This window comes from Stenella coeruleoalba (assembly GCF_951394435.1).
Source record: "Stenella coeruleoalba genome assembly, chromosome: 17".
NCBI classification, from domain to species: Eukaryota; Metazoa; Chordata; class Mammalia; order Artiodactyla; family Delphinidae; genus Stenella; species Stenella coeruleoalba.
Window position 1 is genome coordinate 3225230 of NC_137163.1, and position 25650 is coordinate 3250879.

Genomic DNA, 25650 nt, shown 5'->3' on the forward strand with positions numbered 1-25650 from the left:
CATAGAAAGAACAGTATGACAGGGCATTGTGCCAGCTGTGGGTTTCTGGGGAGGAAAAGGTTCGCAAGTTAATTTAAAGGGGGCTTAGAAGGAACATACTTAAAAAAAAGGAAATGCGGGTGCCGTGAATTGGAGTTATTTTACGTTGAGGGGCCAGTTGGAACTGGTGGGAGGTAAAGGGGAGCATTGGTGAGGCTGTACAGGTGCCAGCTTGCTTCTTGTTGGGTATGTAGCCACTTAGTATGAACGCAGAAAAATTGTCACCCTAGGCATTTAGCCATCGAGTATTATTTGATTTTGTTACACAGTGAATGTTGTTTATAATAATTATCTCAGAATTTCAAAAGCCATTTTAAAGCTTTGCTTAAACAGTTTCAAGTGCTTATCTAAGCCATGGAGGGCTTTTTTTCCATGGAAATTTTGCTAATCTTACAGTGTAGTACTTGTACACATCGAGCAGATCTGCCGTATCACGTGACAGCTATAAAAACAGTAACTGACTCTTGAACTTTCGTCTCTCAACAGAAGATTTCGAATCATTTTTTCAAATACTTATTAAGTTACATTATGTCCTGGAAAGGAATACAAACTATCATTTTCATTTTAGAGATGGATAAATTTGAAAAGCAACTTGGTAAAGGGATGAGACACTAATTATTAAGCTCTGTGAGATCTATAGTTTATACACTGTCGCTTGGACGCAGCCAGCCTTGTGAAGTGGGCACGCAGGTTCTGTTCGCACCTCTGCTCAAGGAAACTGAGGGTCTTGGGGTTGAGCGTGGGAGCTGTGGGTGAGCCTGGCAGGCGACGGGGCCTAAATCTCAACTCTGGTCGGAAAGGGACCCTGCGTTCCTGTCACCCCGGGGCTGCCTTGAGGCGTGGGTGTCTCATGAAGCCTTTTCAGGTGGTGAAGCTTTGCGTTTTGTCCCCAGGTTACCACACCACGGTCTTTGGTGTCTTCAGCGACTGTTTGCTGGACAATCTCCCGGGAATAAAGACCAGCGGCTCCACGGTGGAAGTCATCCCTGCTCTGCCCAGACTGCAGATCAGCACGTCTCTGCCCAGGTAGAGCACGCGCAGCCCTGGGTCTGCTTGCTGACAAGAGGGGCACCTAGGAGTGCTGTTCGGTACACCTTCTGCAGGGGCCCCAAGAGTCTGACCTAACCTGTGATCGTTACGACCAGAATAGAGGCGAAGGGTTTCTTCGAGTTAACCAGTAGGCAGTGTGCTCTGCTTGCAGCAAACTGGAATATAGTTGAAGTGTTTCTTACCAAGATCAGAACAAAATGTGAAATTAGGCTTTGGAATTGTAATTTTGGTGAGAAACAGTTGAGGTTTTAGAGAACTTAAGAAAAAGTCTTATCTTCTAAAAAATAGTCTTTTTTTTTTTTTTCCTTTAGCATTATAAGAAAGCATAAAGAAGAAAGGGAAACCTCAGAGTGAATTACTATTAATGCTTTCTGGTGTTTCCTTCCACTGTTTATCCATGAAAAAAAATGTTTGAATAGTTGAGATCATACTACATTTTATATACTATCATAGATTACTTCTTGCATAAACGTATAACATTAGCTAAACATTTCTATTTTAATTGCTTAAAAAAATACATCATAAAGCTATCTCAGCATCTCATCACCATTTGTCTCTTTGCTTTTGGAACTTGGGATTGTCTCAATTTTTGCTCATATGAAAAATGCTTTAATGTTTATCCTTTGGGCTGTTTTTATAAAGTGTATCTTGGTATTTTCTGAAATGTTTCAACAGCTCAGTCACTTACTTGATGGGCCCCTTCTCAGTGCCAGCCTCGTCTCATCCCAGCTCAGGGCTCTGATGGGTGGGACGCTGTGCTTTGGGACACTCAGCGCCTGTGTCTGGGCCAGGCCTGCGGCCAGGCTGCATGGTTCTCTGCTTTCTCCCTCCTTCTTTTCCCACCGTACCAGAGGGGCTGGCATCCTCTTTGCTTGAGAGGCAGAGTGATTTGTGCAGGCTGTGTTTTAGTTTTCCTAAACACCTTCTCTGCAAATTCAAATTGACTACAAGCAGCTTTCACTTGAGAAGGAGAGAAGGACTGCCTGCTAAACTGTGGGAAGAAGTCATTTATAGTGAGGACGGGAGTCACTCTTCCTTTCTTGACAGAGAAAGTTTATTTCTTGACTCATGAACAACTGTCAGGTATAAAATGCAAAGGGATTCACGTTGATTCTTTACGCTGTTATTTTCGGAAAATGTGGTTTGGATGCGCTTTTTAACCCCACCTCCTGCACACGCACCTGCCTCGTTGTTGGCTGGCTTTCATCCCCACTGTGCCTCTAGAGCCTTTTCCCTGTGGTCACTGGTCCCTCCTTGCCCGGAAGTGGGTTTGCTGCCTGTGGGTTGGGAAGGAGACACCAGGGTAATGAGCGTTGTGGATTGAGTGACAGTCAGTAGGACTCAGGCTGGAGCTTCAGACCAGGGCTGTAGTGCCGGAGCCTCAAGGGAGTGTCAGGCGAGGCTCGAGGCCTCTGGTCCAGGGCCCCAGCTGACCAGTGCCGAGGACCCGCCAGCTGCCCTGGGTCCCGTCAGGAGTTGCCGGCGTTGCTTGTCGATTTTACCTGTGATGTGGAGGCTGTTGTATGTACTTTTCATTTTTCTTCATTTTCTTCCACTTCCCACGTTATCATTTGGAATGGTTCATTTAAGTTTTCTTCTTAAATCAGTGGATTTTCCCAGGCCATTTCTGAGCATGAGATTTAAAAAAAATTTTCAAAGAGTGCAGCATGCTCACGGATCATTTGAATTAATTCATTGTTTCACTTTTGTCCTCACCATAATCCAATCATGAAGAATTTTTTTTGCTTCACACACGCTTGAGAAAGTAAGGCCCAGTGAGAGCGATCACGTGGATGACAGGTCAGTGACCCAGGGCGCGTCTGCATGTAGACAGCGCTTATCACGTGGCAATTTGCCCTTGAGTTCCTGGACGCTGGGTGCTGATTCCATGTTAAAGCCAAGCCTCCCTAGTCCCTGTTTCTGAAATGTTTAAGTGTGGTGATGTGAATAATTCTAAAATGCCATTGGTTTCCTTTGTTTTTTTCTGTGTTTCTAAAATTTATTATAATTATTACTATTATTTTAGGTCTGCACATTCACTGCAACCTTCCTCTGGTGATGAAATATCCACTAACGTGTCAGTCCAGCTTTACAACGGAGAAACTCAGCACCTTGTTGTGAAACTGGAAAATATTGGGATGGAACCACTGGAGAAACTGGAAGTCACCTCAAAAATTCTCACCACCAAAGGTAGGGAATTTAAGTAGGTTTGACCCAGAAATGTTTATCTTTTTTATTTGCAGAAGAGACACATTAGATAACAGCGTTCAGAAAGCCTAAAAATTTCTTCCAGTTTTTTTTTTTTTTTGGTACGCGGGCTTCTCACTGTTGTGGCCTCTCCCGTTGCGGAGCACAGGCTCCGGACGCGCAGGCTCACGGGCCCAGCCGCTCCGCGGCATGTGGGATCTTCCCGGACCAGGGCACGAACCCACGTCCCCTGCATCGGCAGGCGGACTCTCAACCACTGTGCCACCAGGGAAGCCCTCTTGCACTTTTAATTTGACACCACTGTGAAATTTTTGTCCTAATCACGCGTGAAGAGCGCGCAAAGGAAGAGAATGGAGCACAGGATGCACCTTCGTATCCCCTGTGCTCTTAACAACGATCAGATCTCGGGAAGCGTATCCTGGAATGAATGAATGAAGAGAAGCATTTGCAGGTTCAGAAGCATTACCATCTAGGATCCATCCAGCCAGCCCAGTGTTTTCTGTGGGTTCAACACTTAGAGCCTGTGCACTCCCTCTTAAAGACAGATTCTGTTTCCTAGTTCTAAGGCACACGTAGCTTGGGTGTCATAAGACCTGTGTTAAACTTTGGCTTCACTGGTTACTTGCTCTTTGTCCTTCACATGCCTCAGCTTCCTCCTGGGTAAGCAGGGGAGGTGGTCCTTACCATGAAAAGTTGTTCTAAGAATTAAGTGAGGCAGCTTGCGGCAGAGGACCTGGTCTGCTCGTGGTTAGTGAATGGTACTGATCAAAGGGGGGATATATTGTGTGTGTGTGTTGCGGGGAGGGCATCGAGAATAGTAAGTGGAAGTAAAATCAGGTCATTTAATAAAGGTAGAGAAATTATACTGTCTGGGGAGACCAAAGACAAAGACAAAACAGGGAGAGCAAGCTGGTGGGATTTCAGGGTGTTTACATGCCTTTGACATAGGAGCGAGGTGAGCCCGGCATCCAGTGGGAGCTTGGGCGCACCTGGGCGCTGCTGAGGACGCTGCTGTCCCGGGGCTCCTGGCACTGGTGGGCCGAGGCTGCCATCTCCGTGAGGGTCTCCAGGATCGGATGCTGGGCCATGGGGCCACAGGCATTCGGCTTCAGAACTACTTTTCCAAAGTCCATTTACACAGTCATCGTGTGAGAGTGACGGCTGCCCCAAGTCCCCTCTGCCCTGTGGCATCGTAGTCATTTTATCCACGGTAGGGAGGTGGGGTGTAATGCTCTAACACCAGGGTTTAATTTGTATTTCCCTGATGACCAGCGAAGCTGAACACCTTTCACGTGGTTTTGGATACTCAGGTCCTTTGTCGTACCAGCGCTTTGTCCTTTTTTCCCGGTGGGTGTTCTGCCTTCTCTCTGTCTCTGTTTCTCTCTGTCTGTGTGTCTGTCTCTCTCGCTGTCTGTCTGCCCCTCTCTCCTGACTTGCAGGGTGTCTTTGATCCTGAGTGTAAGTTCTTTGCTGGAACTGTGTGGTGTGAATATCCCCTCCTACTCTACCCGCTGCCTTTACACTCTCTCAGCCATGTCCTTGGATAAACACAAGTTCTTCATTTTAGTATGGTTCACCTAATCATTCTTTTCTTTTATGGTCATTGCGTTTGTGTCTCTGAGTCTTTGGGGAATTTTGATGATCCTACCTTAATCACATCCTTTCTTCCCTTTCTCTCCTGTTTTCAGGAGCAAACACATATGGATTAGGTAGAAAATGCCTCCCTGACATGAAATACCTTCATCTGGTATTCTGAAGTCAATTAAGTGGTTAAAGGGGTTGGTTGATGTTTGAACAAGCGAACATTGAATGACAGAAAATTGCAGAGTACATAATGGTAAAATTTTTCACATCTCCTGTGATTTACCTTGCCTTCACAGCTTAGCAACTGGAAAATATCTCTTCCTTTTCTCAAATAAACCCAAATGGTAACCACGTGTCCATTATTCATTACAAACTTGCTGCTTCTTTCCGAAGCACAGCTCCTCAGGGTTCTCCTTTGGAAACCCCTGCTGTCCCTGCGCCCCAGGCCCCGTATCCTGGGCCTCTGCCCCAAGCTTCAGCCTCAGCCACCTCTCCCCTTAAACTCTCATCACGTTGACCGTTAGGAGCTAGTTTCAGTTTCCTGGACGTTCGTGCTGTCTCTCTAAACTTGAGGATAAACCATCTCCTCTCACTAGGAGCCGACTTGCTAACTTCTGTTCCTGCCTTTGCCTCCTCTTCTGCAGTTAACGTATCCTGGGGTTTCTGCTTCATGGTCACTCTGGGAAGCCTTCCTAGTCTGGGTGACTGGGGCCCCCCTTTGTCGTCTCAGAGGCCCGGGTGACTTCTGAGGAGCCCCTTTCATTCCGAGTTGTCATTGCTTGTGGTCTGGTCTCCCTCCAACCAGGTGTGAGTCTCTCAAAGGCAGCAAGTGCGTTCCCCTACCTTTGGTGTTCTTACGCTTTTGAACTCTTACGGAACTTATTCTTTGTATCAGCCATTCCCTCCCTCTCGAACCTTTCATTATAAAAATATTCAAACATACAGAAAAGCGGAGAGAATTTTACAGCGAACACTGCAAACCCACCGTCTAGGTTCTATACTGTTTGGCTATCCAGCCTCCTATCCATCCATTGATCCATCTTGTTTTTTTTGCGTCGTTCAAAGTAAGTTGCAGATTTCTGTGCATTTTACCATTAATACTTTAGCGTGCATATCATTAATTAGACTTCAAGTTTGTTTACTTTTCTTTGGTAAAATGTATATGGGGTGAAATACACAAACCTTAAGTTACCATTTGATAAGTTTTGACAAGTACGTGTGTCTCACCCAAACTCTTATCAAGATATATCACAGACCATTCTCATCACCTCAGAAAATCCTCTCATGGCCCTTTCCAGCCAATCCATGCCCAACCTGAGAGGTGGCCACTCTCCGTATTTACCTGGTCAGCCCTCGCTCATCGTTTACTGGCAGCGATGTGGGAGGTTGGAAACGCTCATGGGAACCAGGCAGAATCCCTGGAGAAGCCTCCGGGGCTGGGTCCTTCCAACACTGTCAGCAGTCACCTTCTCGCCCAGCTCTCAGTTTAGCCTCTTCGAGGGCAGGGGGTCAAGTATTATTACCCTCAGTCTATGGATAGGGAAGGTGAAGGCCGAAGAGGTTAAATGACGTATCTGGGATCACAGCTGGTTCCATCATGTATAGCACGGGCTGGCCATTCAAAACAACACGTTTGCAAGTGAAAAATTAAAGCTGTCATTCTTTTTTAATTCTCATCCCGAGCTGCCATACATTTACATGTGGAATTAAAGTAATGAAAATAAACCATATGCTTCCAAAATATACAAAGGGAATAATTCCTGTCACTTATATTCTACAGTACCAAAAAGCTGTCAGTATCAATAAATGATGTACTATGAATGTGAAGACGGGAAAATGTCTTAAACCGGGAACACGAGTGAGCTCCTTGTGAAGCTCTTCCACAGGGAATTAAACGCTGCCTCCTCCGGGGTCCGTGTTATTTTCTTTGTAGCGCTGTTGGGGTTATTTTATGTCTCAGCAGTAATAATAACTTTTACTTTCTAGCACTCACCACGTGCCAGCTGAGTGGTATTTCAGGTAGTTTTTTCTCATTAGGTAAAAACGACACCTGTAAGAGGCCTTTCTGGGGTAGGGGTGGTCTGTTTACCTCACTGCTGCAGCGCCGGGGCCCGGGAACTAAGAACACTGCTTGTCACAGAGGAGGTGCTGAGTGAACCCGGCGAGAGTTCCCACCACACAGGTTGTTGCGCGGCTGGCGTGTTAATGCAGGACACAGGAGCGCTAAGGACGACCCTGAGCATGAAGTGCCCACGTCTTGCCTGCTCCGAGGGTGCTGACTGCGCTCGGTGTGTTCTGCCTGCAGGTGGTCTGCGTGCACGGGGCCTTGGCCGCGTGGGAGGCCTGCCTGTGAGCCCCACGTCTTCCCCTCCTCTTCCTGCCACCTGTCAGGGGCCCTTGCAGGTCTCTGGTCATGCCCTCACTCCCCTCTGATTGACCCCCTTTTCTTCAGATAAAGAAAAGTTTCCTGTTGTGTTTTTTTTTTTTTTTTTAAATGATGTTTGCTGTGGGTTTGTCATATATGGCCTTTATTATGTTGAGGTAGGTTCCCTCTATGCCCACTTTCTGGAGAGTTTTTATCATAAATTGGTGTTGAATTTTGTCAAAAGCTTTTTCTGCATCTGTTGAGATGATCATATGGTTTTTATTCTTCAGTTTGTTAATATGGTATATCACATTGATTGATTTGCATATATTGAAGAATCCTTGCATCCCTGGGATAAATCCCACTTGATCATGGTGTATGATCCTTTTAATGTGTTGTTGGATTCTGTTTGCTAGTATTTTGTTGAGGATTTTTGCGTCTATATTCATCAGTGATATTGGTCTGTAATTTTCTTTTTTTGTAGCATCTTTTTCTGGTTTTGGTATCAGGGTGATGGTGGCCTCATACAATGAGTTTGGGACTGTTCCTTCCTCTGCAGTTTTTTGGAAGGGTTTGAGAAAGATGGGGGTTAGCTCTTCTCTAAATGTTTGATAGAGTTCACCTGTGAAGCCATCGGGTCCTGGACTTTTGTTTGTTGGAAGATTTTTTTTTTTTTTGCGGTACGCGGGCCTCTCACTGCTGTGGCCTCTCCCGTTGCGGATCACAGGCTCCGGACGCGCAGGCTCAGCGGCCGTGGCTCATGGGCCCAGCCGCTCCGCGGCATGTGGGATCTTCCCAGACTGGGACACGAACCCATGTCCCCTGCATCAGCAGGCGGACTCTCAAACACTGCGCCACCAGGGAAGACCCTGTTGGAAGATTTTTAATCACAGTTTCAATTTCATTACTTGTGATCCATCTGTTCATATTTTCTGTTTCATCCTGGTTCAGTCTTGGAAGGTTATACCTTTCTAAGAATTTGTCCATTTCTTCCAGGTTGTCCATTTTATTGGCATAGAGTTGCTTGTAGTAGTCTCTTAGGATGCTTTGTATTTCTGCGGTGTCTGTTTTAACTTCTTTTTCATTTCTAATTTTATTGATTTGAATCCTCTCCCTCTTGATGAGTCTGGCTAATGGTTTATCAATTTTGTTTATCTTGTCAAAGAACCAGCTTTTCGTTTTATTGATCTTTGCTATTGTTTTCTTTGTTTCTATTTCATTTATTTCTTCTCTGATCTTTATGATTTCTTTCCTTCTGCTAACTTTGGATTTTTTTTATTCTTCTTTCTCTAGTTCCTTTAGGTGTAAGGTTAGATTGTTTACTTAAAACTTGTTTCTTGAGGTAGGCTTGTATTGCTATAAACTTCCCTCTTAGAACTGCTTTTGCTGCATCCCATTGGTTTTGGATTGTCGTGTTTTCATTGTCATTTGTCTCTAGGTATTTTCTGATTTCCTCTTTGATTTCTTCAGTGATCTCTTGGTTATTTAGTAACATATTGTTTAGCCACCATGTGTTTGTGTTTTTTACGTTTTTTTCCCTGTAATTCATTTCTAATCTCATAGCGTTGTGGTCAGAAAAGATGCTTGATATGATTTCAATTTTCTTAAATTTACTGAGGCTTGATTTGTGACCCAAGATGTGATCTATCCTGGAGAATGTTCTGTGCACACTTGAGAAGAAAGTGTAATCTGCTGTTTTTGGATGGAATGTCCTATAAATATCAATTAGATCTATCTGGTCTATTGTGTCATTTAAAGCTTCTGTTTCCTTATTTATTTTCATTTTGGATGATCTGTCCATTGGTGTAAGTGAGGTGTCAAAGTCCCCCACTATTATTGTGTTACTGTCGATTTCCTCTTTTATAGCTGTTAGCAGTTGCCTTATGTATTGAGGTGCTCCATGTTGGGAGCATATATATTTATAATTGTTATATCTTCTTCTTGGATTGATCCCTTGATCATTATGTAGTGTCCTTCCTTGTCTCTTGTAACATTCTTTATTTTAAAGTCTATTTTATCTGATACGAGTATTGCTACTCCAGCTTTCTTTTGATTTCCATTTGCGTGGAATATCTTTTTCCATCCCCTCACTTCCAGTCTGTATGTGTCCCTAGGTGTGAAGTGGGTCTCTTGTAGACAGCATATATATGGCTCTTGTTTTTGTATCCATTCAGCAAAACTGTGTCTTTTGGTTGGAGCATTTAATCCATTCACGTTTAAGGTAATTACTGATATGTATGTTCCTATGACCATTTTCTTAATTGTTTTGGGTTTGTTTTCGTAGGTCCTTTTCTTCTCTTGTGTTTCCCACTTAGAGAGTTCCTTTAGCTTTTGTCGTAGAGCTGGTTTGGTGGTGCTGAATTCTCTTAGCTTTTGCTTGTCTGTAAAACTTTTGATTTCTCCATCGAATCTGAATGAGATCCTTGCTGGGTAGAGTAATCTTGGTTGTAGGTTCTTCCATTTCATCACTTTAAATATGTCATGCCACTCCCTTCTGGCTTGTAGAGTTTCTGCTGAGAAATCAATCAGCTGTTAACCTTATGGGAGTTCCCTTGTATGTTATTTGTTGTTTTTCCCTTTCTGCTTTCAATAATTTTTCTTTGTCTTTAATTTTTGCCAGTTTGATTACTGTGTGTCTCAGCGTGTTTCTCCTTGGGTTCATCCTGTATGGGACTCTGTGTGCTTCCTGGACTTGGGTGGCTATTTCCTTTCCCATGTTAGGGAAGTTTTCAACGATAATTTCTTCAAATATTTTCTCGGGTCCTTTCTCTCTCTCTTCTCCTTCTGGGACCCCTATAATGCGAATGTTGTTACGTTTAATGTTGTCCCAGAGGTCTCTTAAGCTGTCTTCATTTCTTTTCATTCATAGCAGTGAATTCCACCATTCTGTCTTCCAGGTCACTTATCCGTTCTTTTGCCTCAGTTATTCTGCTATTGATTTCCTTCTAGTGTATTTTTAATTTCAGTAATTGTATTGTTCGTCTCTGTTTGTTTGTTCTTCAGTTCTTCTAGGTCTTTGTTAAACATTTCTTGCATCTTCTCGATCTTTGCCTCCATTCTTTTTCCGAGGTCCTGGATCATCTTCACTATCATTCTGAATTCTTTTTCTGGAAGGTTGCCTATCTCCACTTTGTTTGGTTGTTTTTCTGGGGTTTTATCTTGTTCCTTCATCTGGTACATAGCCCTCTGCCTTTTCATCTTGTCTATCTTTCTGTGAATGTGGTTTTTGTTCCACAGGCTGCAGGATTGTAGTTCTTCTTGCTTCTGCTGTCTGCCCTCTGGTGGATGAGGCTGTCTCCCTGTTGTGTTTTTCTCCTCCATCTTCCTTGCTTTCCTGTCTTGTTCTAATCCCTGTTCTTACAGACTCACGGAGTGAAGTAAGTCAGAAAAAGAAAAACAAATACCGTATGCTAACACATATATGTGGAATAATAATAAAAAAAAAAGGTTCTGAAGAACCTAGGGGCAGGACAGGAATAGAGATGCAGATGTAGAGAATGGATTTGAGGACCTGGGGAGGGGGAAGGGGAAGCTGGGGAAGTGAGAGAATGGCATGGACATATATATACTACCGAATGTAAAATAGATAGCTAGTGGGAAGCAGCCGCATAGCACAGGGAGATCAGCTCGGTGCTTTGTGACCACCTAGAGGAATGGGGTAGGGAGGGTGGGAGGGAGACATAAGAGGGAGGAGATATGGGGATATATGTATACGTATAGCTGATTCACTTTGTTATACAGCAGAAATTAACACACCATTGTAAAGCAATTATATTCCAATAAAGATGTTAAAAAAAAAGAAAAATAATCCTTTTGCATTTGCAGTATATGGTAGGGATCAGGGACACTTCAGAGACACACAGACCTTTGTGGGCCTCTCAGGGGTCTGAACTGCCATCTGGGCACTTGTGGGGCACGTGTGTTCCCCCATCACAAGCTCCTGACCTGGAGCTGAGTATTTACAATCCACCCCATCAGGACAGGGATCACCCGCCCATGTCATGGAGTGATTCTGATTGCAGTCTGTTTGTGAGCACGTCTCTATTTTTAGGTTGTCACAGAGCCAAACTTCTGCCTTTACTTAAGTAATCATAAATTTTATTATAATTAAGCCCAAATTGACATGAATTTATTGTATTTGCTTTTCAACAAATCTTCTGAGATACCCGTGAGTGTGTGTACAAACACAAATATACACATACCTGTGTACATAAATACATATACACATCCCTTAATTTCTTTATACTTCCCGCTTAATTTTTTGACAAAAAGCAACGGCTCCATGTGGGTATAATGAACAGCTCATAAGTGTTTTGACTGAGGTGCCGTTCCCTGCTGCTTCCTGCTCTCATCAGCATTGTGGCAAAGTCTCTGCAATTAGAAGCATACATGAAAGGTCCTCAGATGTTGAAGGTCAGCAGCAGTAATGACTCCTCTGGTAGTGTCAGTGTCACATAACCAGTATGACTTGACTGCCTGAAACTAAACTCTAGCATTAAAATGATGACTATTATTTCCGAAACCGAATTCCACAGGGGGGAAAATTAGTGACATATGCTACTCTCTTGGTTTATGTGTATCTTGTTATTCCTGATAGCTTATCATTATATAGGATTTTGAAAAACCCCTCTGGACTTTCCATTTTGTAGCACAGTAATGAAGGAAAGAACCAGAAAGGCCCACTTTTGAGGCGTAAAAACATATTAAATCCGACAATGAAGCTATTCGGTTTTCTGTCCTGCTGCAGCTGGAGGAGAGTCCGTGCGCTGTGAATTCCTCTAAATACCTTAGTGGTTTGGCTGCAGAAGGTGAATAAGCTGTTCCCCATGGGTGGACTTGCCTGTTGTCTGAATGTGTCACTCTTAAGCCACGGAACTTAACACAGAAATAAGCAGTGCAGCTAGCGCCCTTTCTGAGTATACCCTAAGCTTGGAGGCAGTGGGTTACTGAACGCAGGGCTTTGAACCTTATTTAGCTACTGGCCTTTTCTGGGGCTGGGGGCGGGGGTTGGGTGGCATTTTTCAGGTCTCTTCTTGAGCTGTGCCGTTTGCCTGCGCACGTAGCGGGAGCAGCCAGCGCGGTTCCACGCGGCTTGCGTGCCGCCCTTGACCCTTTCCTGTTGCTCTGCTGTTCCCTCTGTCAGGGCAGGTGGTAGCACGGCCTCTCTTCAGCCGGTGACTTGAGAGATGGGTTTTGGAGTCGGATGGGTTTGGCTCCCAGCCCCTTGCTGTTAGTGACCCCTGCGTGGCTGCCCTGAGCAGGCCGCTCAGTGCTTGTGGGTTAGCGTTGCAGCCTGGGCACCCCTGGCCCAGCCCTGCTCTCATCTGGTGATTCCAGAAGGACTGGTAGTGCCTCTGGGGTGCCCAGCACAGTGCCTGGCACGTGGTGGGTGATGGGTACTTGCTAAGTTCCCTTCCCTTTAAGTGGGGAAATGAGCTGCTGCTTCTGCTTCGTGATAGCTGCACAGGGGGAGTGTCTGTGGGGCTGGGAAGCCAGCACTCGGCGTGGGCGGGGCCGACTTGAAATACACAAACTCCCGCTGCGCCTGAGGCAGGCAGGTGCCTGGGTCCGCGTTTCCTGGGTTCATCTCTCCTTGAGCTGTTCAGAAGCCATCTTAGCTTTCTCTTTGCTCTCAACTTTTTCCTGGAGTGGTGAAATTTAACGATCCCCAGATGAGCAAGGGTGTTCTGGCATTAAACCCTGCTCATCCCACAGCAAACGAAAGCAGAAGAGGTGAGATGGTGAGAAGCAGCCTGGGAGGCCGTGGGCAGCTCTGACAGTGGGGAGCTTGCTGACTCCTCTGTCCCTGGCCACCCAGGGGAACCTGTTAGCTGATTGACTGTCAGGACCCAAGGGGCTCGCTAAGGAGCCCGGTGAAGGCCCATGAAGGAGTTAACAGTAAGAGTTACCCTCCCTGCCAAGTTTTCTAGTCTTTTTTCGAGTTGCTTGTGTTATGGCATTTTTATGTAATTCTTAAAAAAACCTCACACACACAAACACTTTGTGGCAATACAGGGCAAAACTTAAAAAATAAATCTCGTAAAAAAGCGTTTTTTTTCCTTCTTAGCACGGTCAAAGTGTACAAGTGTCTTGGGGAAAAAAGACTCAGTTTCTTCAATGTCTCCTGCAGCGTTCATGCCACACCCCGCCTGCACGTTTGGGTGAGGACAGAAGCAGAGGAGAGCTGGGAGGAGGTGGCAGCGTCGCATGGGGCTGGTGGGCCAGGCACTCCCGGCAGAAGAGGCAGCACGTGTGGGTGGTAGTAGGGGCACAGCGGGTGAACGTGGGGAAGGGGAGGAGGAAAGGCAGGGGTGAACCCGGACTGTTCTTCCCAAGGCATTTCAGTCCTGTCAGGACCCACGTATGATGGTGCAGCAGGAGATGCGCTGAGAGCCCTCACCTAGTTTCTGCCCGTCCATGGGAACAGAACTGAATGAGAGCCCGGGTCTTGGCGCCTGGGTTTCAGAAGTGGCCCAATAGAAGCTTTGGGGGGGGGGCCTTTGCGGGGCCTCAGTATCTTGGCCGGTATTGCCATTTCATAGAAAGGTTGGCCAGAGCTGCTGTGGCAGATGGAGAGGCTGTTTAAAGAAGTTAGCACGCACTGCTATAGTCCTGGGGCTTCCAGCAAGCAGGGCCCGAACGGTTTTCTGCCCTGGCTTCATGTCGCCTGGTATGTCATATACCCTTCTATCCCAAGTTAGTCTGTGGGATTGAAAAATAAAGACAAAGAATGTATTAACCTGGTTCACACATACTTATAGAATGTGAGTTACTGGGTCATCGAGAGGATTTTGGTACCATTAGTGCTTTGGGAGGGAAGGCAGTAACTTCCGTTGTGGAGTCGGATGCTGGCAAACTACCCGGAGAGTAACATATCCAGCAGGACTAGAGGTCAGGTCGGTTTGTAAAACTTAATCAGACGAGGCTCCCGCCACATACTCAGAATCATCGCCAGCAAGCATCTGGAATCTGTGTGTTCCGTACAGTATTCATGCTATAGGAGGAGGGTGATAAGAGCGTGTATGTGAGGAGTTTGGAGTGTAATGTCCATTAAATGCGCCACATGCACAGGAGGGTGTGTAGACACATGCACGCCGAGTCCAGAGTCAACCCCACGGGTCCCACTGCTCTTTAACCTGCCTGGCCTCTCCTCATCTTCAGGTCTGGTCTGATTAGCAGTCTCTCCCGGAGGTTTTCCCTGGATCTGTGCTTGCTGTCAGGTGCCCAAGTGTCCTGGCCTGCAGTGATTAATCGTTCACGTTGTCCTGAAATCTTACCTCCCAGGAACCAGCACTCTCAGCAGTCCCATCACCCTTTTCCCAGCTGCCCCTCTGTGTTTAGATCATTCTGAAATAATGTAGTAATATCAGTCTACTAAAAAATCTGAACACCCTGTAAACTAGTGGAATTGGTGATGCCACTGTGCACCGGACACTTAATTGAGCACCTATTGCATGCCAGGTCCTCTACTTCCCAGCTGGATGACCTCCAGCAAGGACGTGCACTTCCTTGGTTTCCAAGGGGAATAAATGACCACAACTCCGCTGGGTTATTGTGAGGATTAAGTGAGATCACTCACATGTGGAAAGTGTCTGGTGTTCAATGAATAACTAAGTAAATAAATGAATGTGATGTGGTTTCTAAACACCTCTCAAGGACGCCTCCCCTGATCTGTTCCTATTGAAGGATACCCTGAGGATAAGTGTGCTCTATTAGACGTGTTCTGAGTGGGACTCAGCCAGTTCTGGAGGGAGCACACCCTGGACAGGAAGACATGAACTTACTTTGCGTTTGTAGCACAGTTTGGCCTCGTGTTCTTGCAGTTAGCAAACCTCACAGGTCTTTCTTCTTCAATATGGACCTCGATCAAGCTCCCTGTCTTCCACTGGACTCTTGCAATGTTGATTTCTGGGTCCCAAGAGGGTGACTTTATTTTCTAACCCCACCTTGATGGGCCTTCATGCAGGAAGTGAATGTCATGGCTCTAGAATCATTTGGATCTAGAACTCTGGCACTTTTCCCTAGTTTTGGACCATGGGCAAGTTACTCTCTCTAGGTGTCCGTGGCCTTGTTCCGACGGAGGGGATTGAGCACAGAGAGTCGGTTTGTTTAAAGGGAGGTGGTAAGGTAACCCAGAGGCGGGAACAGCAGCAGGTTGCTCCCCTGTCTGGGACTGAGGGACAGCAGGAGGGGGGATTAGCGAGGCGGATTAGGGGACTGAGAAGTACAGCGGGAAGGCCTCCCGGTCACCTCGCTGGTGTGGAGGGATTCCCGCCCCAGGGCCAGGAGGATGGACACACACGTAGTGCCGGATGCTGGATGGATGGGATCACAGCCCGCCATGCAGGGAACAGAGGGAAACCAGAGGCTGCAGGGAGGCAGGCTTTGTATTGTCAACAAGGTGGGGTGTCCCCTGGTTCCCACAGGGGGCTGTGCTTGGCTGGCAGGGAACTGAAACCCGCCCTCAGGGCTAAGCGGGAGCTTCGTCTGGTCCCCAGGATAGGAGGGTTGTTTGTCAGGGGACCGTATCCCCGGGAGCAGAGTCAGGAGGAGAACTTGCAGTGAGGTTGTTCCAGGCCTTCCTGGTTTCACCACATGTCAAGGCAGTGGTAATATTGGACTTGATCCTAGGCCTTAAACACCCGTTCCTCCCGGTCTGTAATGAAGCAGGGATCGTCTGGCAGGAGGGGGAGCCACACAGGTGCCACAGCTGCTTCCAGTTGACACAACCGGTGCCCCCCACCCCCACCCCGTCTCCTTCCTGGGCGCCTTCCTCCTCTCAGCACATTTCAGCTTTAGTGTATACAGTGCTTTACAGACACCACTTAGTTTAATCTGTAGAACAGCCGTGTGATGTAGGAGTTGTCACCCCTACTTCATACACAAAGAAATGTTGACATGGACGAGTCATCACTCCCCATCCAGCTCTAGGTGGTCAGAGTCAAAAAGGCGTCAAACCCAAGGCCGTCTGACTCCGCAGAGCTAAGGATGCCCCCCTGCCCCCCAAAAGGCCCTTTCTGATTTGGTGTTCCTGTTTCCTGAAGAGTGTCTCTCTCCCACTAAACGTGGATCTGTTTCTCTTTAAGGCGATAGAACATAGAAAGTACTGGTTGAGCTCTGACTCTGTTCATGAGAACAAGAGTGCACGGCTCTTGTTGGGGAGAGAAAGCTGCTTCATGGGGGCAGTGCTCATAGAAACAGGCCTTGGAACAGCTGTGATTCTGGAATTCTCTGGTACTTTGATCCATCACTTTTTTTTCTTTTTTTTTTTTTGCGGTATGCGGGCCTCTCCCGTTGCGGAGCACAGGCTCAGCGGCCATGGCTCACGGGCCCAGCTGCTCCGTGGCATGTAGGATCCTCCTGGACCGGGGCATGAACCCGTGTCCCCTGCACCGGCAGGCGGACTCTCAACCACCGCACCATCAGAGAAGCCCAGATCCATCACATTTTAAATGGTTTGCATCTTTCTTTGCTTCTGAAGGTGCATCCGAATTTTCTCCCGGGATAGTTAAGTCTCCTGCTGCCTCAGTTGCATCCTCATTATCACCTTTATTACTGTCATTGTAGAAAAATTATATGGTGACTTCCTGAGCTGGAAACTAGAAGAAACCCTTGCCCAGTTTCCCTTGCAACCTGGAAAGGTGGCCACTTTCACCGTCAGCATCAAAGTGAAGCTGGATTTCTCTTGCCAAGAGAATCTCCTCCAAGACCTCAGTGACGGTAAGTTCCTCCCCAGTTTTGATCAGCACGTCGCGGTCCCCAGTCACATGGTAGCGATCACCTTGCCTCGAGCCCCGCTGCTCTCTCGGTAACGTGCTTGTCGTTCATTAGCTCTAGCGGCTTGAGACTTCTCCTGGGCACGTACTTAATGAGTGAGTTACTGTGCACAGGGAAAGTGATAAAAGTACTTTTCAGTTGAACGATTTCTTAATTCACACTCTTTACTATTTTGTGCTCATTTGCCAGGAGGTCATCCTAAATGAGTGGAATGTAGGAATTACTGCATTTTTCTTCAAGCATAACTGCTGTGATCCCTTAGACATCTAATTAGCTGTGATTATGAAGTTCTCCTTCAAAGTCTAATGATTTCTATAAGGAAATGGAGTGTGGAGAAAAATGAGAATTTATTTTTGTTATAACATTAGGACTAGCTGATTAGGGGTAAGATTCCATAGATTAATTATGTCCGATGATACAGCATGCATTCATACTTTCATTGGGAGTCATCGTGGGGTGTGTTAGTTAGCTCAGGCTGCCACAAGAGAATACCACAGACAGTATGGCTACAATTACAAACTTCTTTTCTCATAGTTGTGGAGGCTGGAAGTCTGAGATCAAGGTGCCAGCATGGCCAGGTTCTGGTGAGGGCCCTTTCCTGGCTTGCACACAGCTGCCTTCTCACTGTGTCCTCACGCGGCAGAGCGAGCCTGGTGTCTCTTCCCCTTCTTAGAAGGACGCCAGTTTTATCAGACTAAGGCCCCACCCTGTGGCCTCATTTAACTTTTGTTACCTCCTCACGGGCCCTGTCTTCAATTATAGTCACAGTGGAGGTTAGGGCTTCACCATATGAATTTGGGGGGCCACATTCAGTCAAAGGGTGTTATTGGAGATGGTCAACGGATTCTGTTACTAGAACTTAGCAACTATGTGACTTTGACTTCTTTGTGCCTTAATCTGATAAGATGACAGTAATACCCATTTCTACAGTTGTTGTGAGGATTTGCCCTTCACCTGGAACATGGTAAGGGGTCAACAAGTGCTAGTTATATCCCCCCCCACCCCCATCACAGATTTATGACATTACAAGACATTTAACCACCTCTTATTAGAGACAAGCACTTGACCGGGCTCTTGGAAAACAGAGATGAGTGAGTCAAGGTCTGTCCCCTGGGCAGTAGTAATAACAGCAGCTAACATTTAAGAGGTGTGCATAGATCAACTTGCTGAACCCTCACAGCAGCCCTATGAAATAGGTGTTATTAATAGCTCTGTTTTACAAATAGGGACAGTAAGGCATAGAGAGGTTGTGCAGTTTTTCCAAGGTCACACAGCTAGGAAGTGGCAAAGCTGGGTTGTGAAGCCAGGCAGCCTGACTCCAGAGTCTGTCCTCGTAACTACTCTGTGGCCTGTTGTTGCCCAGAGGGTCAGCCAGAAAAATAAATATGTGATTGGAACACCCTGAGACTCGGGTGTAACTGAGATGCAGCTCACTTTGTCAGTAGGGTCCTGCAGGGAGGGCCTCTCAGAGCTGGTGTGTGACTTGGGCCTGAACTGGGGAGTATCCTAGAAGAAGAAAAAAGCCTGTGCTCCACAGATCTTTCAAGGAGCAGCAGGTACCGAGGCCCGGAGATCTCTGGCCAGTGATGCAGTGGGATTCACCTCCAGAGACTAGGTGGACATACGTGTGGACGCAGACCTGATTATTCAGATCTCATTTCAGTTGTCTCCCTGGTGGAGAGGCTACCCGGACCGCGTCGGCTGGGCCAGCACGCCCTGCCCACTGTCATTCTTGTCGGGTCCCCCCACATTATGGACAGCTCCTGTTCCCTGGAAGTGTCTTGTTTGGTTTTTCCTGTCCTGCTGCCTCCGTCCTTTACCTTAGAAGTTTCACAGGGAGAAGGACCTCATCTGTCTTACTCGGGAGGTCCTGTATTCACATTACCTAGACGGTGTACCTGGAGGGAGGGGAGTGGATGAGCTCCTCTTGCCCTCCCCCCTCGGTGTGGAGGCTCCTCCCTCCTGACCTCGTCTGACCCTAATGACCTCCCAAAGGCCCCACCTCCTAGTGCTGTCACATTGGGGTTAGGGCTTCAACACAGGGATTCTGGGGGGACACCTACTCTAAGTCCATAGCACGCTCCATGAAATTTCTTCTCCTGTACTCTCTGGAGTGTTTAAATAACCATTAAATTTTTCTTTTATATTATTAATGCAGGTAGGAAAATAAGTTTACTGTTGGACACACTAGAAATGGAAAATATCACGTGGATTTAACATTATACCAGAACTCAAAAAGTATCAGATGAAATGGATATTCTTTTCTGTCTCTAAATGGCTTTGTACCACTGGACTGCATCTTTCTATAAGTAGACAGAGGGTTACAGACAGAGTTTCTGACTTTTTTTTTCCCAGGAAGGGAGTTGAGCAGAGTCAGTGGTGCCTGACACCTGTCCAGGGAATGCTTGATGAGTTGTTATCCCGGGGGTATGTCTGGGCAAGTGGATGCCTAGCTGAGACCATCTGGACGTGAGACGTGAAGGAAAGCTGATCGTTACTTGTGCTGCTGACGTTTGGGGCAGGCTGCTCCTGAGAGGGAGAAGATGGAAGGCCTCCCGGTGGAGGCTGAAGCTGCTTTTGTTTTGGTGGCTCCTTGAGTCTATGTGTGCAACGTGGACATACTTTGTTATGTTTCTGCCTTTAGTTACAGAGCTCTGGAGGGTTGTCTCTGCCCTCTGTGCTGAAAGTAAAATTGCAACTTGGGATTTATAGTCTGAAAATACCTTCTTCTCTCTTTTAAAATAAAACCAAAGAGAGCTCGAAGTAGGTTTACCAAGTGGTTTGTAAATGTAAGGCTGGCCTAGGTTCCTGTCAGTTAGATATAGCACAGGTGTGCAGTAGAGCATGGTTATAATTAATTAGATGCCCTCTTGGGCTTCCCTGGTGGTGCAGTGGTTAAGAATCTGCCTGCCAATTAAGGGACACGGATACGAGCCGTGGTTCAGGAAGATCCCACATGCCGCAGAGCAACTAAGCCCATGCGCCACAGCTACTGAGCCTGCGCTCTAGAGCCCGTGAGCCACAACTACTGAGCCCACATGCTACAACTACTGAGCCCACGCACCTAGAGCCCGTGCTCCACAACAGGAGGAGCCACCGCAATGAGAAGCCCACGCACCGCAACGAAAAGTAGCCCCCGCTCGCTGCAACTAGAGAAAGCCTGCCTGCAGCAACGAAGACCCAATGCAGCCAAAAATAAAATAAATAAATAAATAAAAATTAGACGCCCTCTTCATTTATTTTTGTACTGATACATGTGTTTTTATTTTTGTAATACAGTGTCATAGTTTATGGCATTTATAGTAGAACAGAATCAGAATATACTTTTTTTCTAGAGTTTTTGTTTTTGTTTTTGATGTGGACCATTTTTTAAAGTCTTTACTCAATTTGTTACAATATTGCTTTTGTTCTATGTTTCGGCTCTTTGGCCACGAGGCATGTGAGATCCTAGCTCCCCAACCAGGGGTCCAGGGATCGAACCCGCCTGCATTGGAAGGCGAAGTTCTAACCACTGGACTGCCAGGGAAGTCCCAGAATATACTTTTTTATAGTGTGTTAAAGTAATAGACTTTTACATAAATTTGCATTAATGTATCTAGTGGTCTGGCAAATACAGTATTCTAAGTGAGACACCCTCTCTATTGATATGGTTAATAGACACTCCGGCTGGTCATTTACGTAGCAAATCGTAGAGATTGAGACACAGAATCTTAATGTCCACACCCGGGCAAGCTCTGTAGAGGAAAGAAAAAGTTGGACACCAAGGCCCACAAAGGACTTCTGCAGAGTCTGGTCGGTGGATAATGAATGCATTGCTCCGTGTAGTTCAGTCTGAGCAACCTGGAGCCTGTGGTTTAGCCCTTATTTGGAGACAGCTGTACACTCAGTGGCAGAGGCTCATTTGTGGCCTCTTGCAACTGGGAGATGCCCCACGGGTGGCACTTGGTCTGACAGTTTCAGAACCTCCAGCCGGGGACCCCTGTGGACCCGATTGGCTTTTTAGGCAGGGACTCACATTAACTATGGTTACTGAAACCAGATGCCATTTAAAAACCTTACAGAAATAAATGTAGCTGTCATGCAAAGCAGGACACTGGATCCAGTGTGGGCTGTAGACAGATGGAAGAGAATTAATATTTGTTGAGCATTGTCAGATGCTGCATATCAGGTCTGGACCAGCGACTTTATTTGCATTATTTCTATTTAACCTTCCCAACAACTCTATAAAGTAGATGATTCCATTTTGTAAAGACAGGTGGGAGGACTATTCTGGATTAGAGGACATGGAAGAGATCTAACAGTCAAATGCTATGTGCAATCCTTAATCGTATCCCGGATTAAAAAAAGACCCTGAAGACATTTTTGGGACCTCAGGATCCTGGCTGGGGCAAGAGAGAATCGGGTGTCTCGGTACTCGTCCCGCACAGCTGAGGAAGTACGGTCCTCGCTCCCACGTGCACCGCCCCCTGGGAGGAGCCCTGGGCTGACTCTGTCTCTCTGGGCACTGAGCTGCCGCCTTCGGGGAGGGTGACGTGGGTAGAGTCAGGCGGTGTCCCCGACCCTCTTCAGTGTGTCCAGTCTCAGAGTTTTGTGTGCTGGGCCTTCTCTGTTGGACCCCTGGACCTCCACCGAGGCCCTCTCGTGTGTGGGTGATGGTCCAAATTGGCGTTCTTTGGGGGAGAAGATGGCAGAAAACTCTTATTCTGCCACGATGATGATGCCACTCTCTGCAAAAGCGATTTTAAACTGTTTTCAGTGATTGTTGTGGCAGAGATAGTGTTGGTATGCTGAAACTGTGTGTGAATGTGGAATTAAGTAAATGATCAATTCTGTGATAATCTAATTCTAGCATCTGAATCTGGTCCTGAACAAGGGTTCTCATTTGGAAGAGATAACTGATGTAAGATGATAGAGATGAAGTAAAAACCTTGTAGTTTGGAATTTAAATAAAAGATATCAGTAAGAAATTATGGGATATTTAAAGATCTATCTGTCTATCTATCTACTCCAAGGCCTGGAAACCCAGCAGCAGTGAGCATTCCTAGCGCCCACATCATGGTGTTGAAAGAAACCAGGGCTTTTTGGAGAAGTGGCCACTTGCAGGTCTGGAGCAGGAACTGTCTGTAGTGAGGTGATCTGGGAACATCCTGTGAAACCTACAGCAGGGAAGCTGTCAGAGTGGATTTACTAAAGCTGTGTTAGGAGGACCCAACGTGAAGAGGCTGCCGCTGGCGGTCTGAGCACCAGCAGGGGCGATACCTGCGTTTCAGCCTTGGGTGCTTAGTGCCGTTAGAAAGAATTGCCAACCTTTGGCGAGTGATGGGGAACCAATTCATTATTTTAAAGATGATAGGTAGTGAGCATTCTGCCTTCCATGTAGATGTGCGGTTGGACAACCTAAGAGCTGGTGAGGACAGCTTCTCTTTATGGAAGTATGCCTGCTAACGCTTGAGAAGGGACGATAGAATTAGAAACCCTCCACTTTGCAGTTCCTAATAGATTATGGGTTGAGACCATGAGCATCTACCCAGCAAAACAAGAGACAGGCAGGCATTATGTCCTTCCTGACGGGAGAACACACACCTCCCGTGAGTTAGTGTTGCCCCGCATCACATCTGAGTCTGATCAACACTCCAGCTCTCATTGCCAGCTCACAGGAATCCTGCCGACAGAGAAACCCGTGAAGCTACTCCATTTCAGACTGCGGTTAACTCTGCAAACAACGTGGTTTCTTCAACGAGTAAATGACAAGAGAATAAAAGGGATGAAGCCCTGGAGATGGATGGTGGGGATGGTTTCTAGCTGTGGGACGCTGCCACCTCTCACAGCCATTCTGCAACAGTGTTTTGGGCCTGCGACGCTGTTGCTCTCCGCTGGCAGTGTCTGTCCATCCTTCGTGGCCTGCCGATCCCCACCTTATCACTTCCTCTCTTTATCACTTCCTCACGGCCCCTCCCTCGTGCTCGCTCATGGCCCGTGTGTCCCCTCGACACCTCTGAATGCTGTCACAGTTTCACGTCACGTCTCTCTACTCCCAATACCCAGCACAGGGCCTGGCTCAGAGAAGATCCTAGTAAATATTTATGGAGTTGAGGGGATGAAAGGAATGTTGTGAAGACAGATTGAGTGGTCCTGACCCTGAGTTCAGGGAGGGGAGAGCCGTCTGGGTGGGGACAGCCAGGTGTGGCTGCTGGCTGCGGGGTCCTCGAACAGCGCCTGGCTGCGGCGTGAGCTGAACGCAGTGGGCAGGGATGGAGGCGGTGGGGTTGGGTATTCAGGAGAAGGAGGGCAGCCTGGTTAGAATCGTAGGTTCAGGCAGCTGTGGAAGGCCTGAAACTCCAGGGGAGTAACTCAGACTTCATTGGAAGATACTGGAGAGTCCCTGAAAGATTTTTGAAAAAAGGTTGATGTGATGGAGAATGTTGGGAGAAGGTGGGTAGGCAGATTGGAGGGGTAGCCCGAGATTCACCTGGTGCGATAGGTGACAGGTGTGAGGGTTCAAGGGTGAGGCACGCAGGTCTTGAGCAAGAGAGAGCCAGGTGGGCAGGAGAGGAAGGGATTCAGAAGACCGGCCGCTGCGTCTCTACCTGGAGGGCGTCCTTCCCGCTCTTCCCCGCAGCTGTCGCTGGAGGCCTCCGGTGTTTGTAGCACAGGATTTAGGAGCTGGTCCAGCATTTGGTGAGCTATTGGAATTTGTTCTGCTCCCCACGGAAATGCTTCTTGCCTGAAATGTCTCTTGTTTGTTAAGCTAAAGACAAACTCTGTCTGTGGGAAGTTCGAATCATTTCAGTTTCTTTGTCCAGAGTTGGAGATTTGGGTTAAAAAAAGCCATGTTTACAATTGGCATTTCGTTATGGTTTACTTCTTCATAATTTGATGATAAGAGATGCTTCGGCTTATCATTGTGGCCTGGGATTGGTTTTATGTGAGAGTCGTCGCTGTGGAATCTTCTGTGTTCCCTTTCCTACCTTGTCTCTCTCCCCGATGACTGTGCCTGAAACCAGGGCATCGCTGAGTGTCTTTGCCCCGGTCTGCCGCTCTCTTCAAAAGGAAATACTAATTTTTGGGAAACTCCGTCTTACTTTTTAAGGAACAGTGACTCATCCTGAATTACCCAGAAACCAAAGACAAAGGTGCTTGGAATCTTAATGTCAGAAGATTTCTCTTTTTCTTTATAATTCCTACATGCCTGAGGCTTTCATAAACATGTGATTTTAAAGAAGATTTTCTTGAAACTTGGGTTTTTTTCTGAGGCTACAGAGTATGGAGGCTGGAAGGAGACAAAGCTGTACTGAGTGGCCCCCGTGTTTGGGCATGTGATGGAGGTGCTGAGGTTCTCTCCCTAACCCTGAGAAGTGGCTGGATGGTGACCTCCGAGTTTGGGCTCTGTACCCCCAGCTCTGTGGTTCCCCTCGGCTGTACCAGCTCCTAGCTGCTGAAACTGTCTGCATTTTTGGTCTTTCTCACTATAGCACCCCCATCCTGAGGGCAGGGCCAGGGACATCTTTGTCTTTTTTTTTTTTTTTGGCCGCGCTGTGTGGCAGGTGGGATTTTAGTTCCCCAGCCGGGGATTGAACCTAGACGCCCTGCACTGGAAGTGCGGAGTCTTAACCACTGGACCGCCAGGGAAGTCCCCATCTTTGTCTTTTAATTCCAGCTCCCAGCCTGGAGGCGGCTCCTCCCTCCTCACCTTGCTTTTCCTTCTTCCTCATGGCAGCTCTTGGTCAGTTCCATTTGCTGCTTCCTCCTTTCCCTCTTGACCATTACAGAGTGGAATTGCTCAGGGCTCCAGCCGAGATCCTCGTCTTCTTTCCTTCTAAGTTCGCTCTCTCACAACTTTCTCATCTTCCACGTGGAGTCAGTGACTGTCTCCCGCACCCCACCCCCTGGCCAGACCTCTTCTCTGTACTCCTGGTCCGCGGATCCGACCGTGTGCTCCGAAGGCTCTCGGTTCTGGGGAAAAAGCGGCAGGTGAAGCTGGGGGGAGGTTTGCTTGGTGGCCGCCGTTCCCCTCCCCCAGCTGTGGGGGGCTTCCATCCCTGTCCTCGTGCTGCAGTCTGTGCTCTTCCCCTGCAGATGAAGAAGGCTTGGACCCCATAGGGAGAGGGGAGGGGCTGGTGTGGGGCAGTGGCTCTGGTCCCCTCCCAACCGGCCCCAAGAGGAGCCCTCAGGATCCTTTTCCTGGGGGAGAAGCCTGCGTGGCGCGGACAGCAGCCCCCAGGGAGACTTCCTGCTCTCATAGCCGGTGCCAGACGTTTAGCAGTTCATTAACAGCGTCTAGCTGAACCTTTTGCCTGGCTTTCAGAACCCACATAGGCACGTGTGCTGGGGTCCTACTTCTCCCTGTAGGTGCCTGTCCACAGATTTCAGGTTAGTTTCCCCTGTGACTTCACTTCTCTGATCAGTTCAGGAAAAGTTAATTTCCAGTTTATTCAGCTTTTTTCTTAAGGATGGAAGCAGTGCTTTTCTCAAATCTCAGCATTTCTAAGCGGTGATCAGAAGCCCACATCCTTTATTTTAAATCAGCCCTCCAGTCACTTTTGGACCGTGTCGGCCGTTTGTCAGACTGCACACTGCTCTTGTGTGCAGTGGGTTATCTGCTTTTGTTCTGAAGGAAAGGTTAATGG

At 47.2% G+C, this 25650-nt stretch overlaps 1 protein-coding gene across 6 annotated transcripts in view; it reads left to right on the forward strand.

The window, feature by feature from the left end:
* Positions 1-25650, forward strand: part of TRAPPC9 (trafficking protein particle complex subunit 9) — a 524427-nt gene that overhangs the window by 147253 nt on the left and 351524 nt on the right. For all 6 annotated transcript variants that reach the window (XM_079901721.1, XM_079901717.1, XM_079901722.1 and 3 more), the window contains 3 exons: positions 933-1065; positions 3116-3279; positions 16814-16966. In XM_079901721.1, coding sequence (XP_079757847.1) covers positions 933-1065; positions 3116-3279; positions 16814-16966 — 450 coding nt within the window. The remainder of the gene's footprint in view (positions 1-932; positions 1066-3115; positions 3280-16813; positions 16967-25650) is intronic.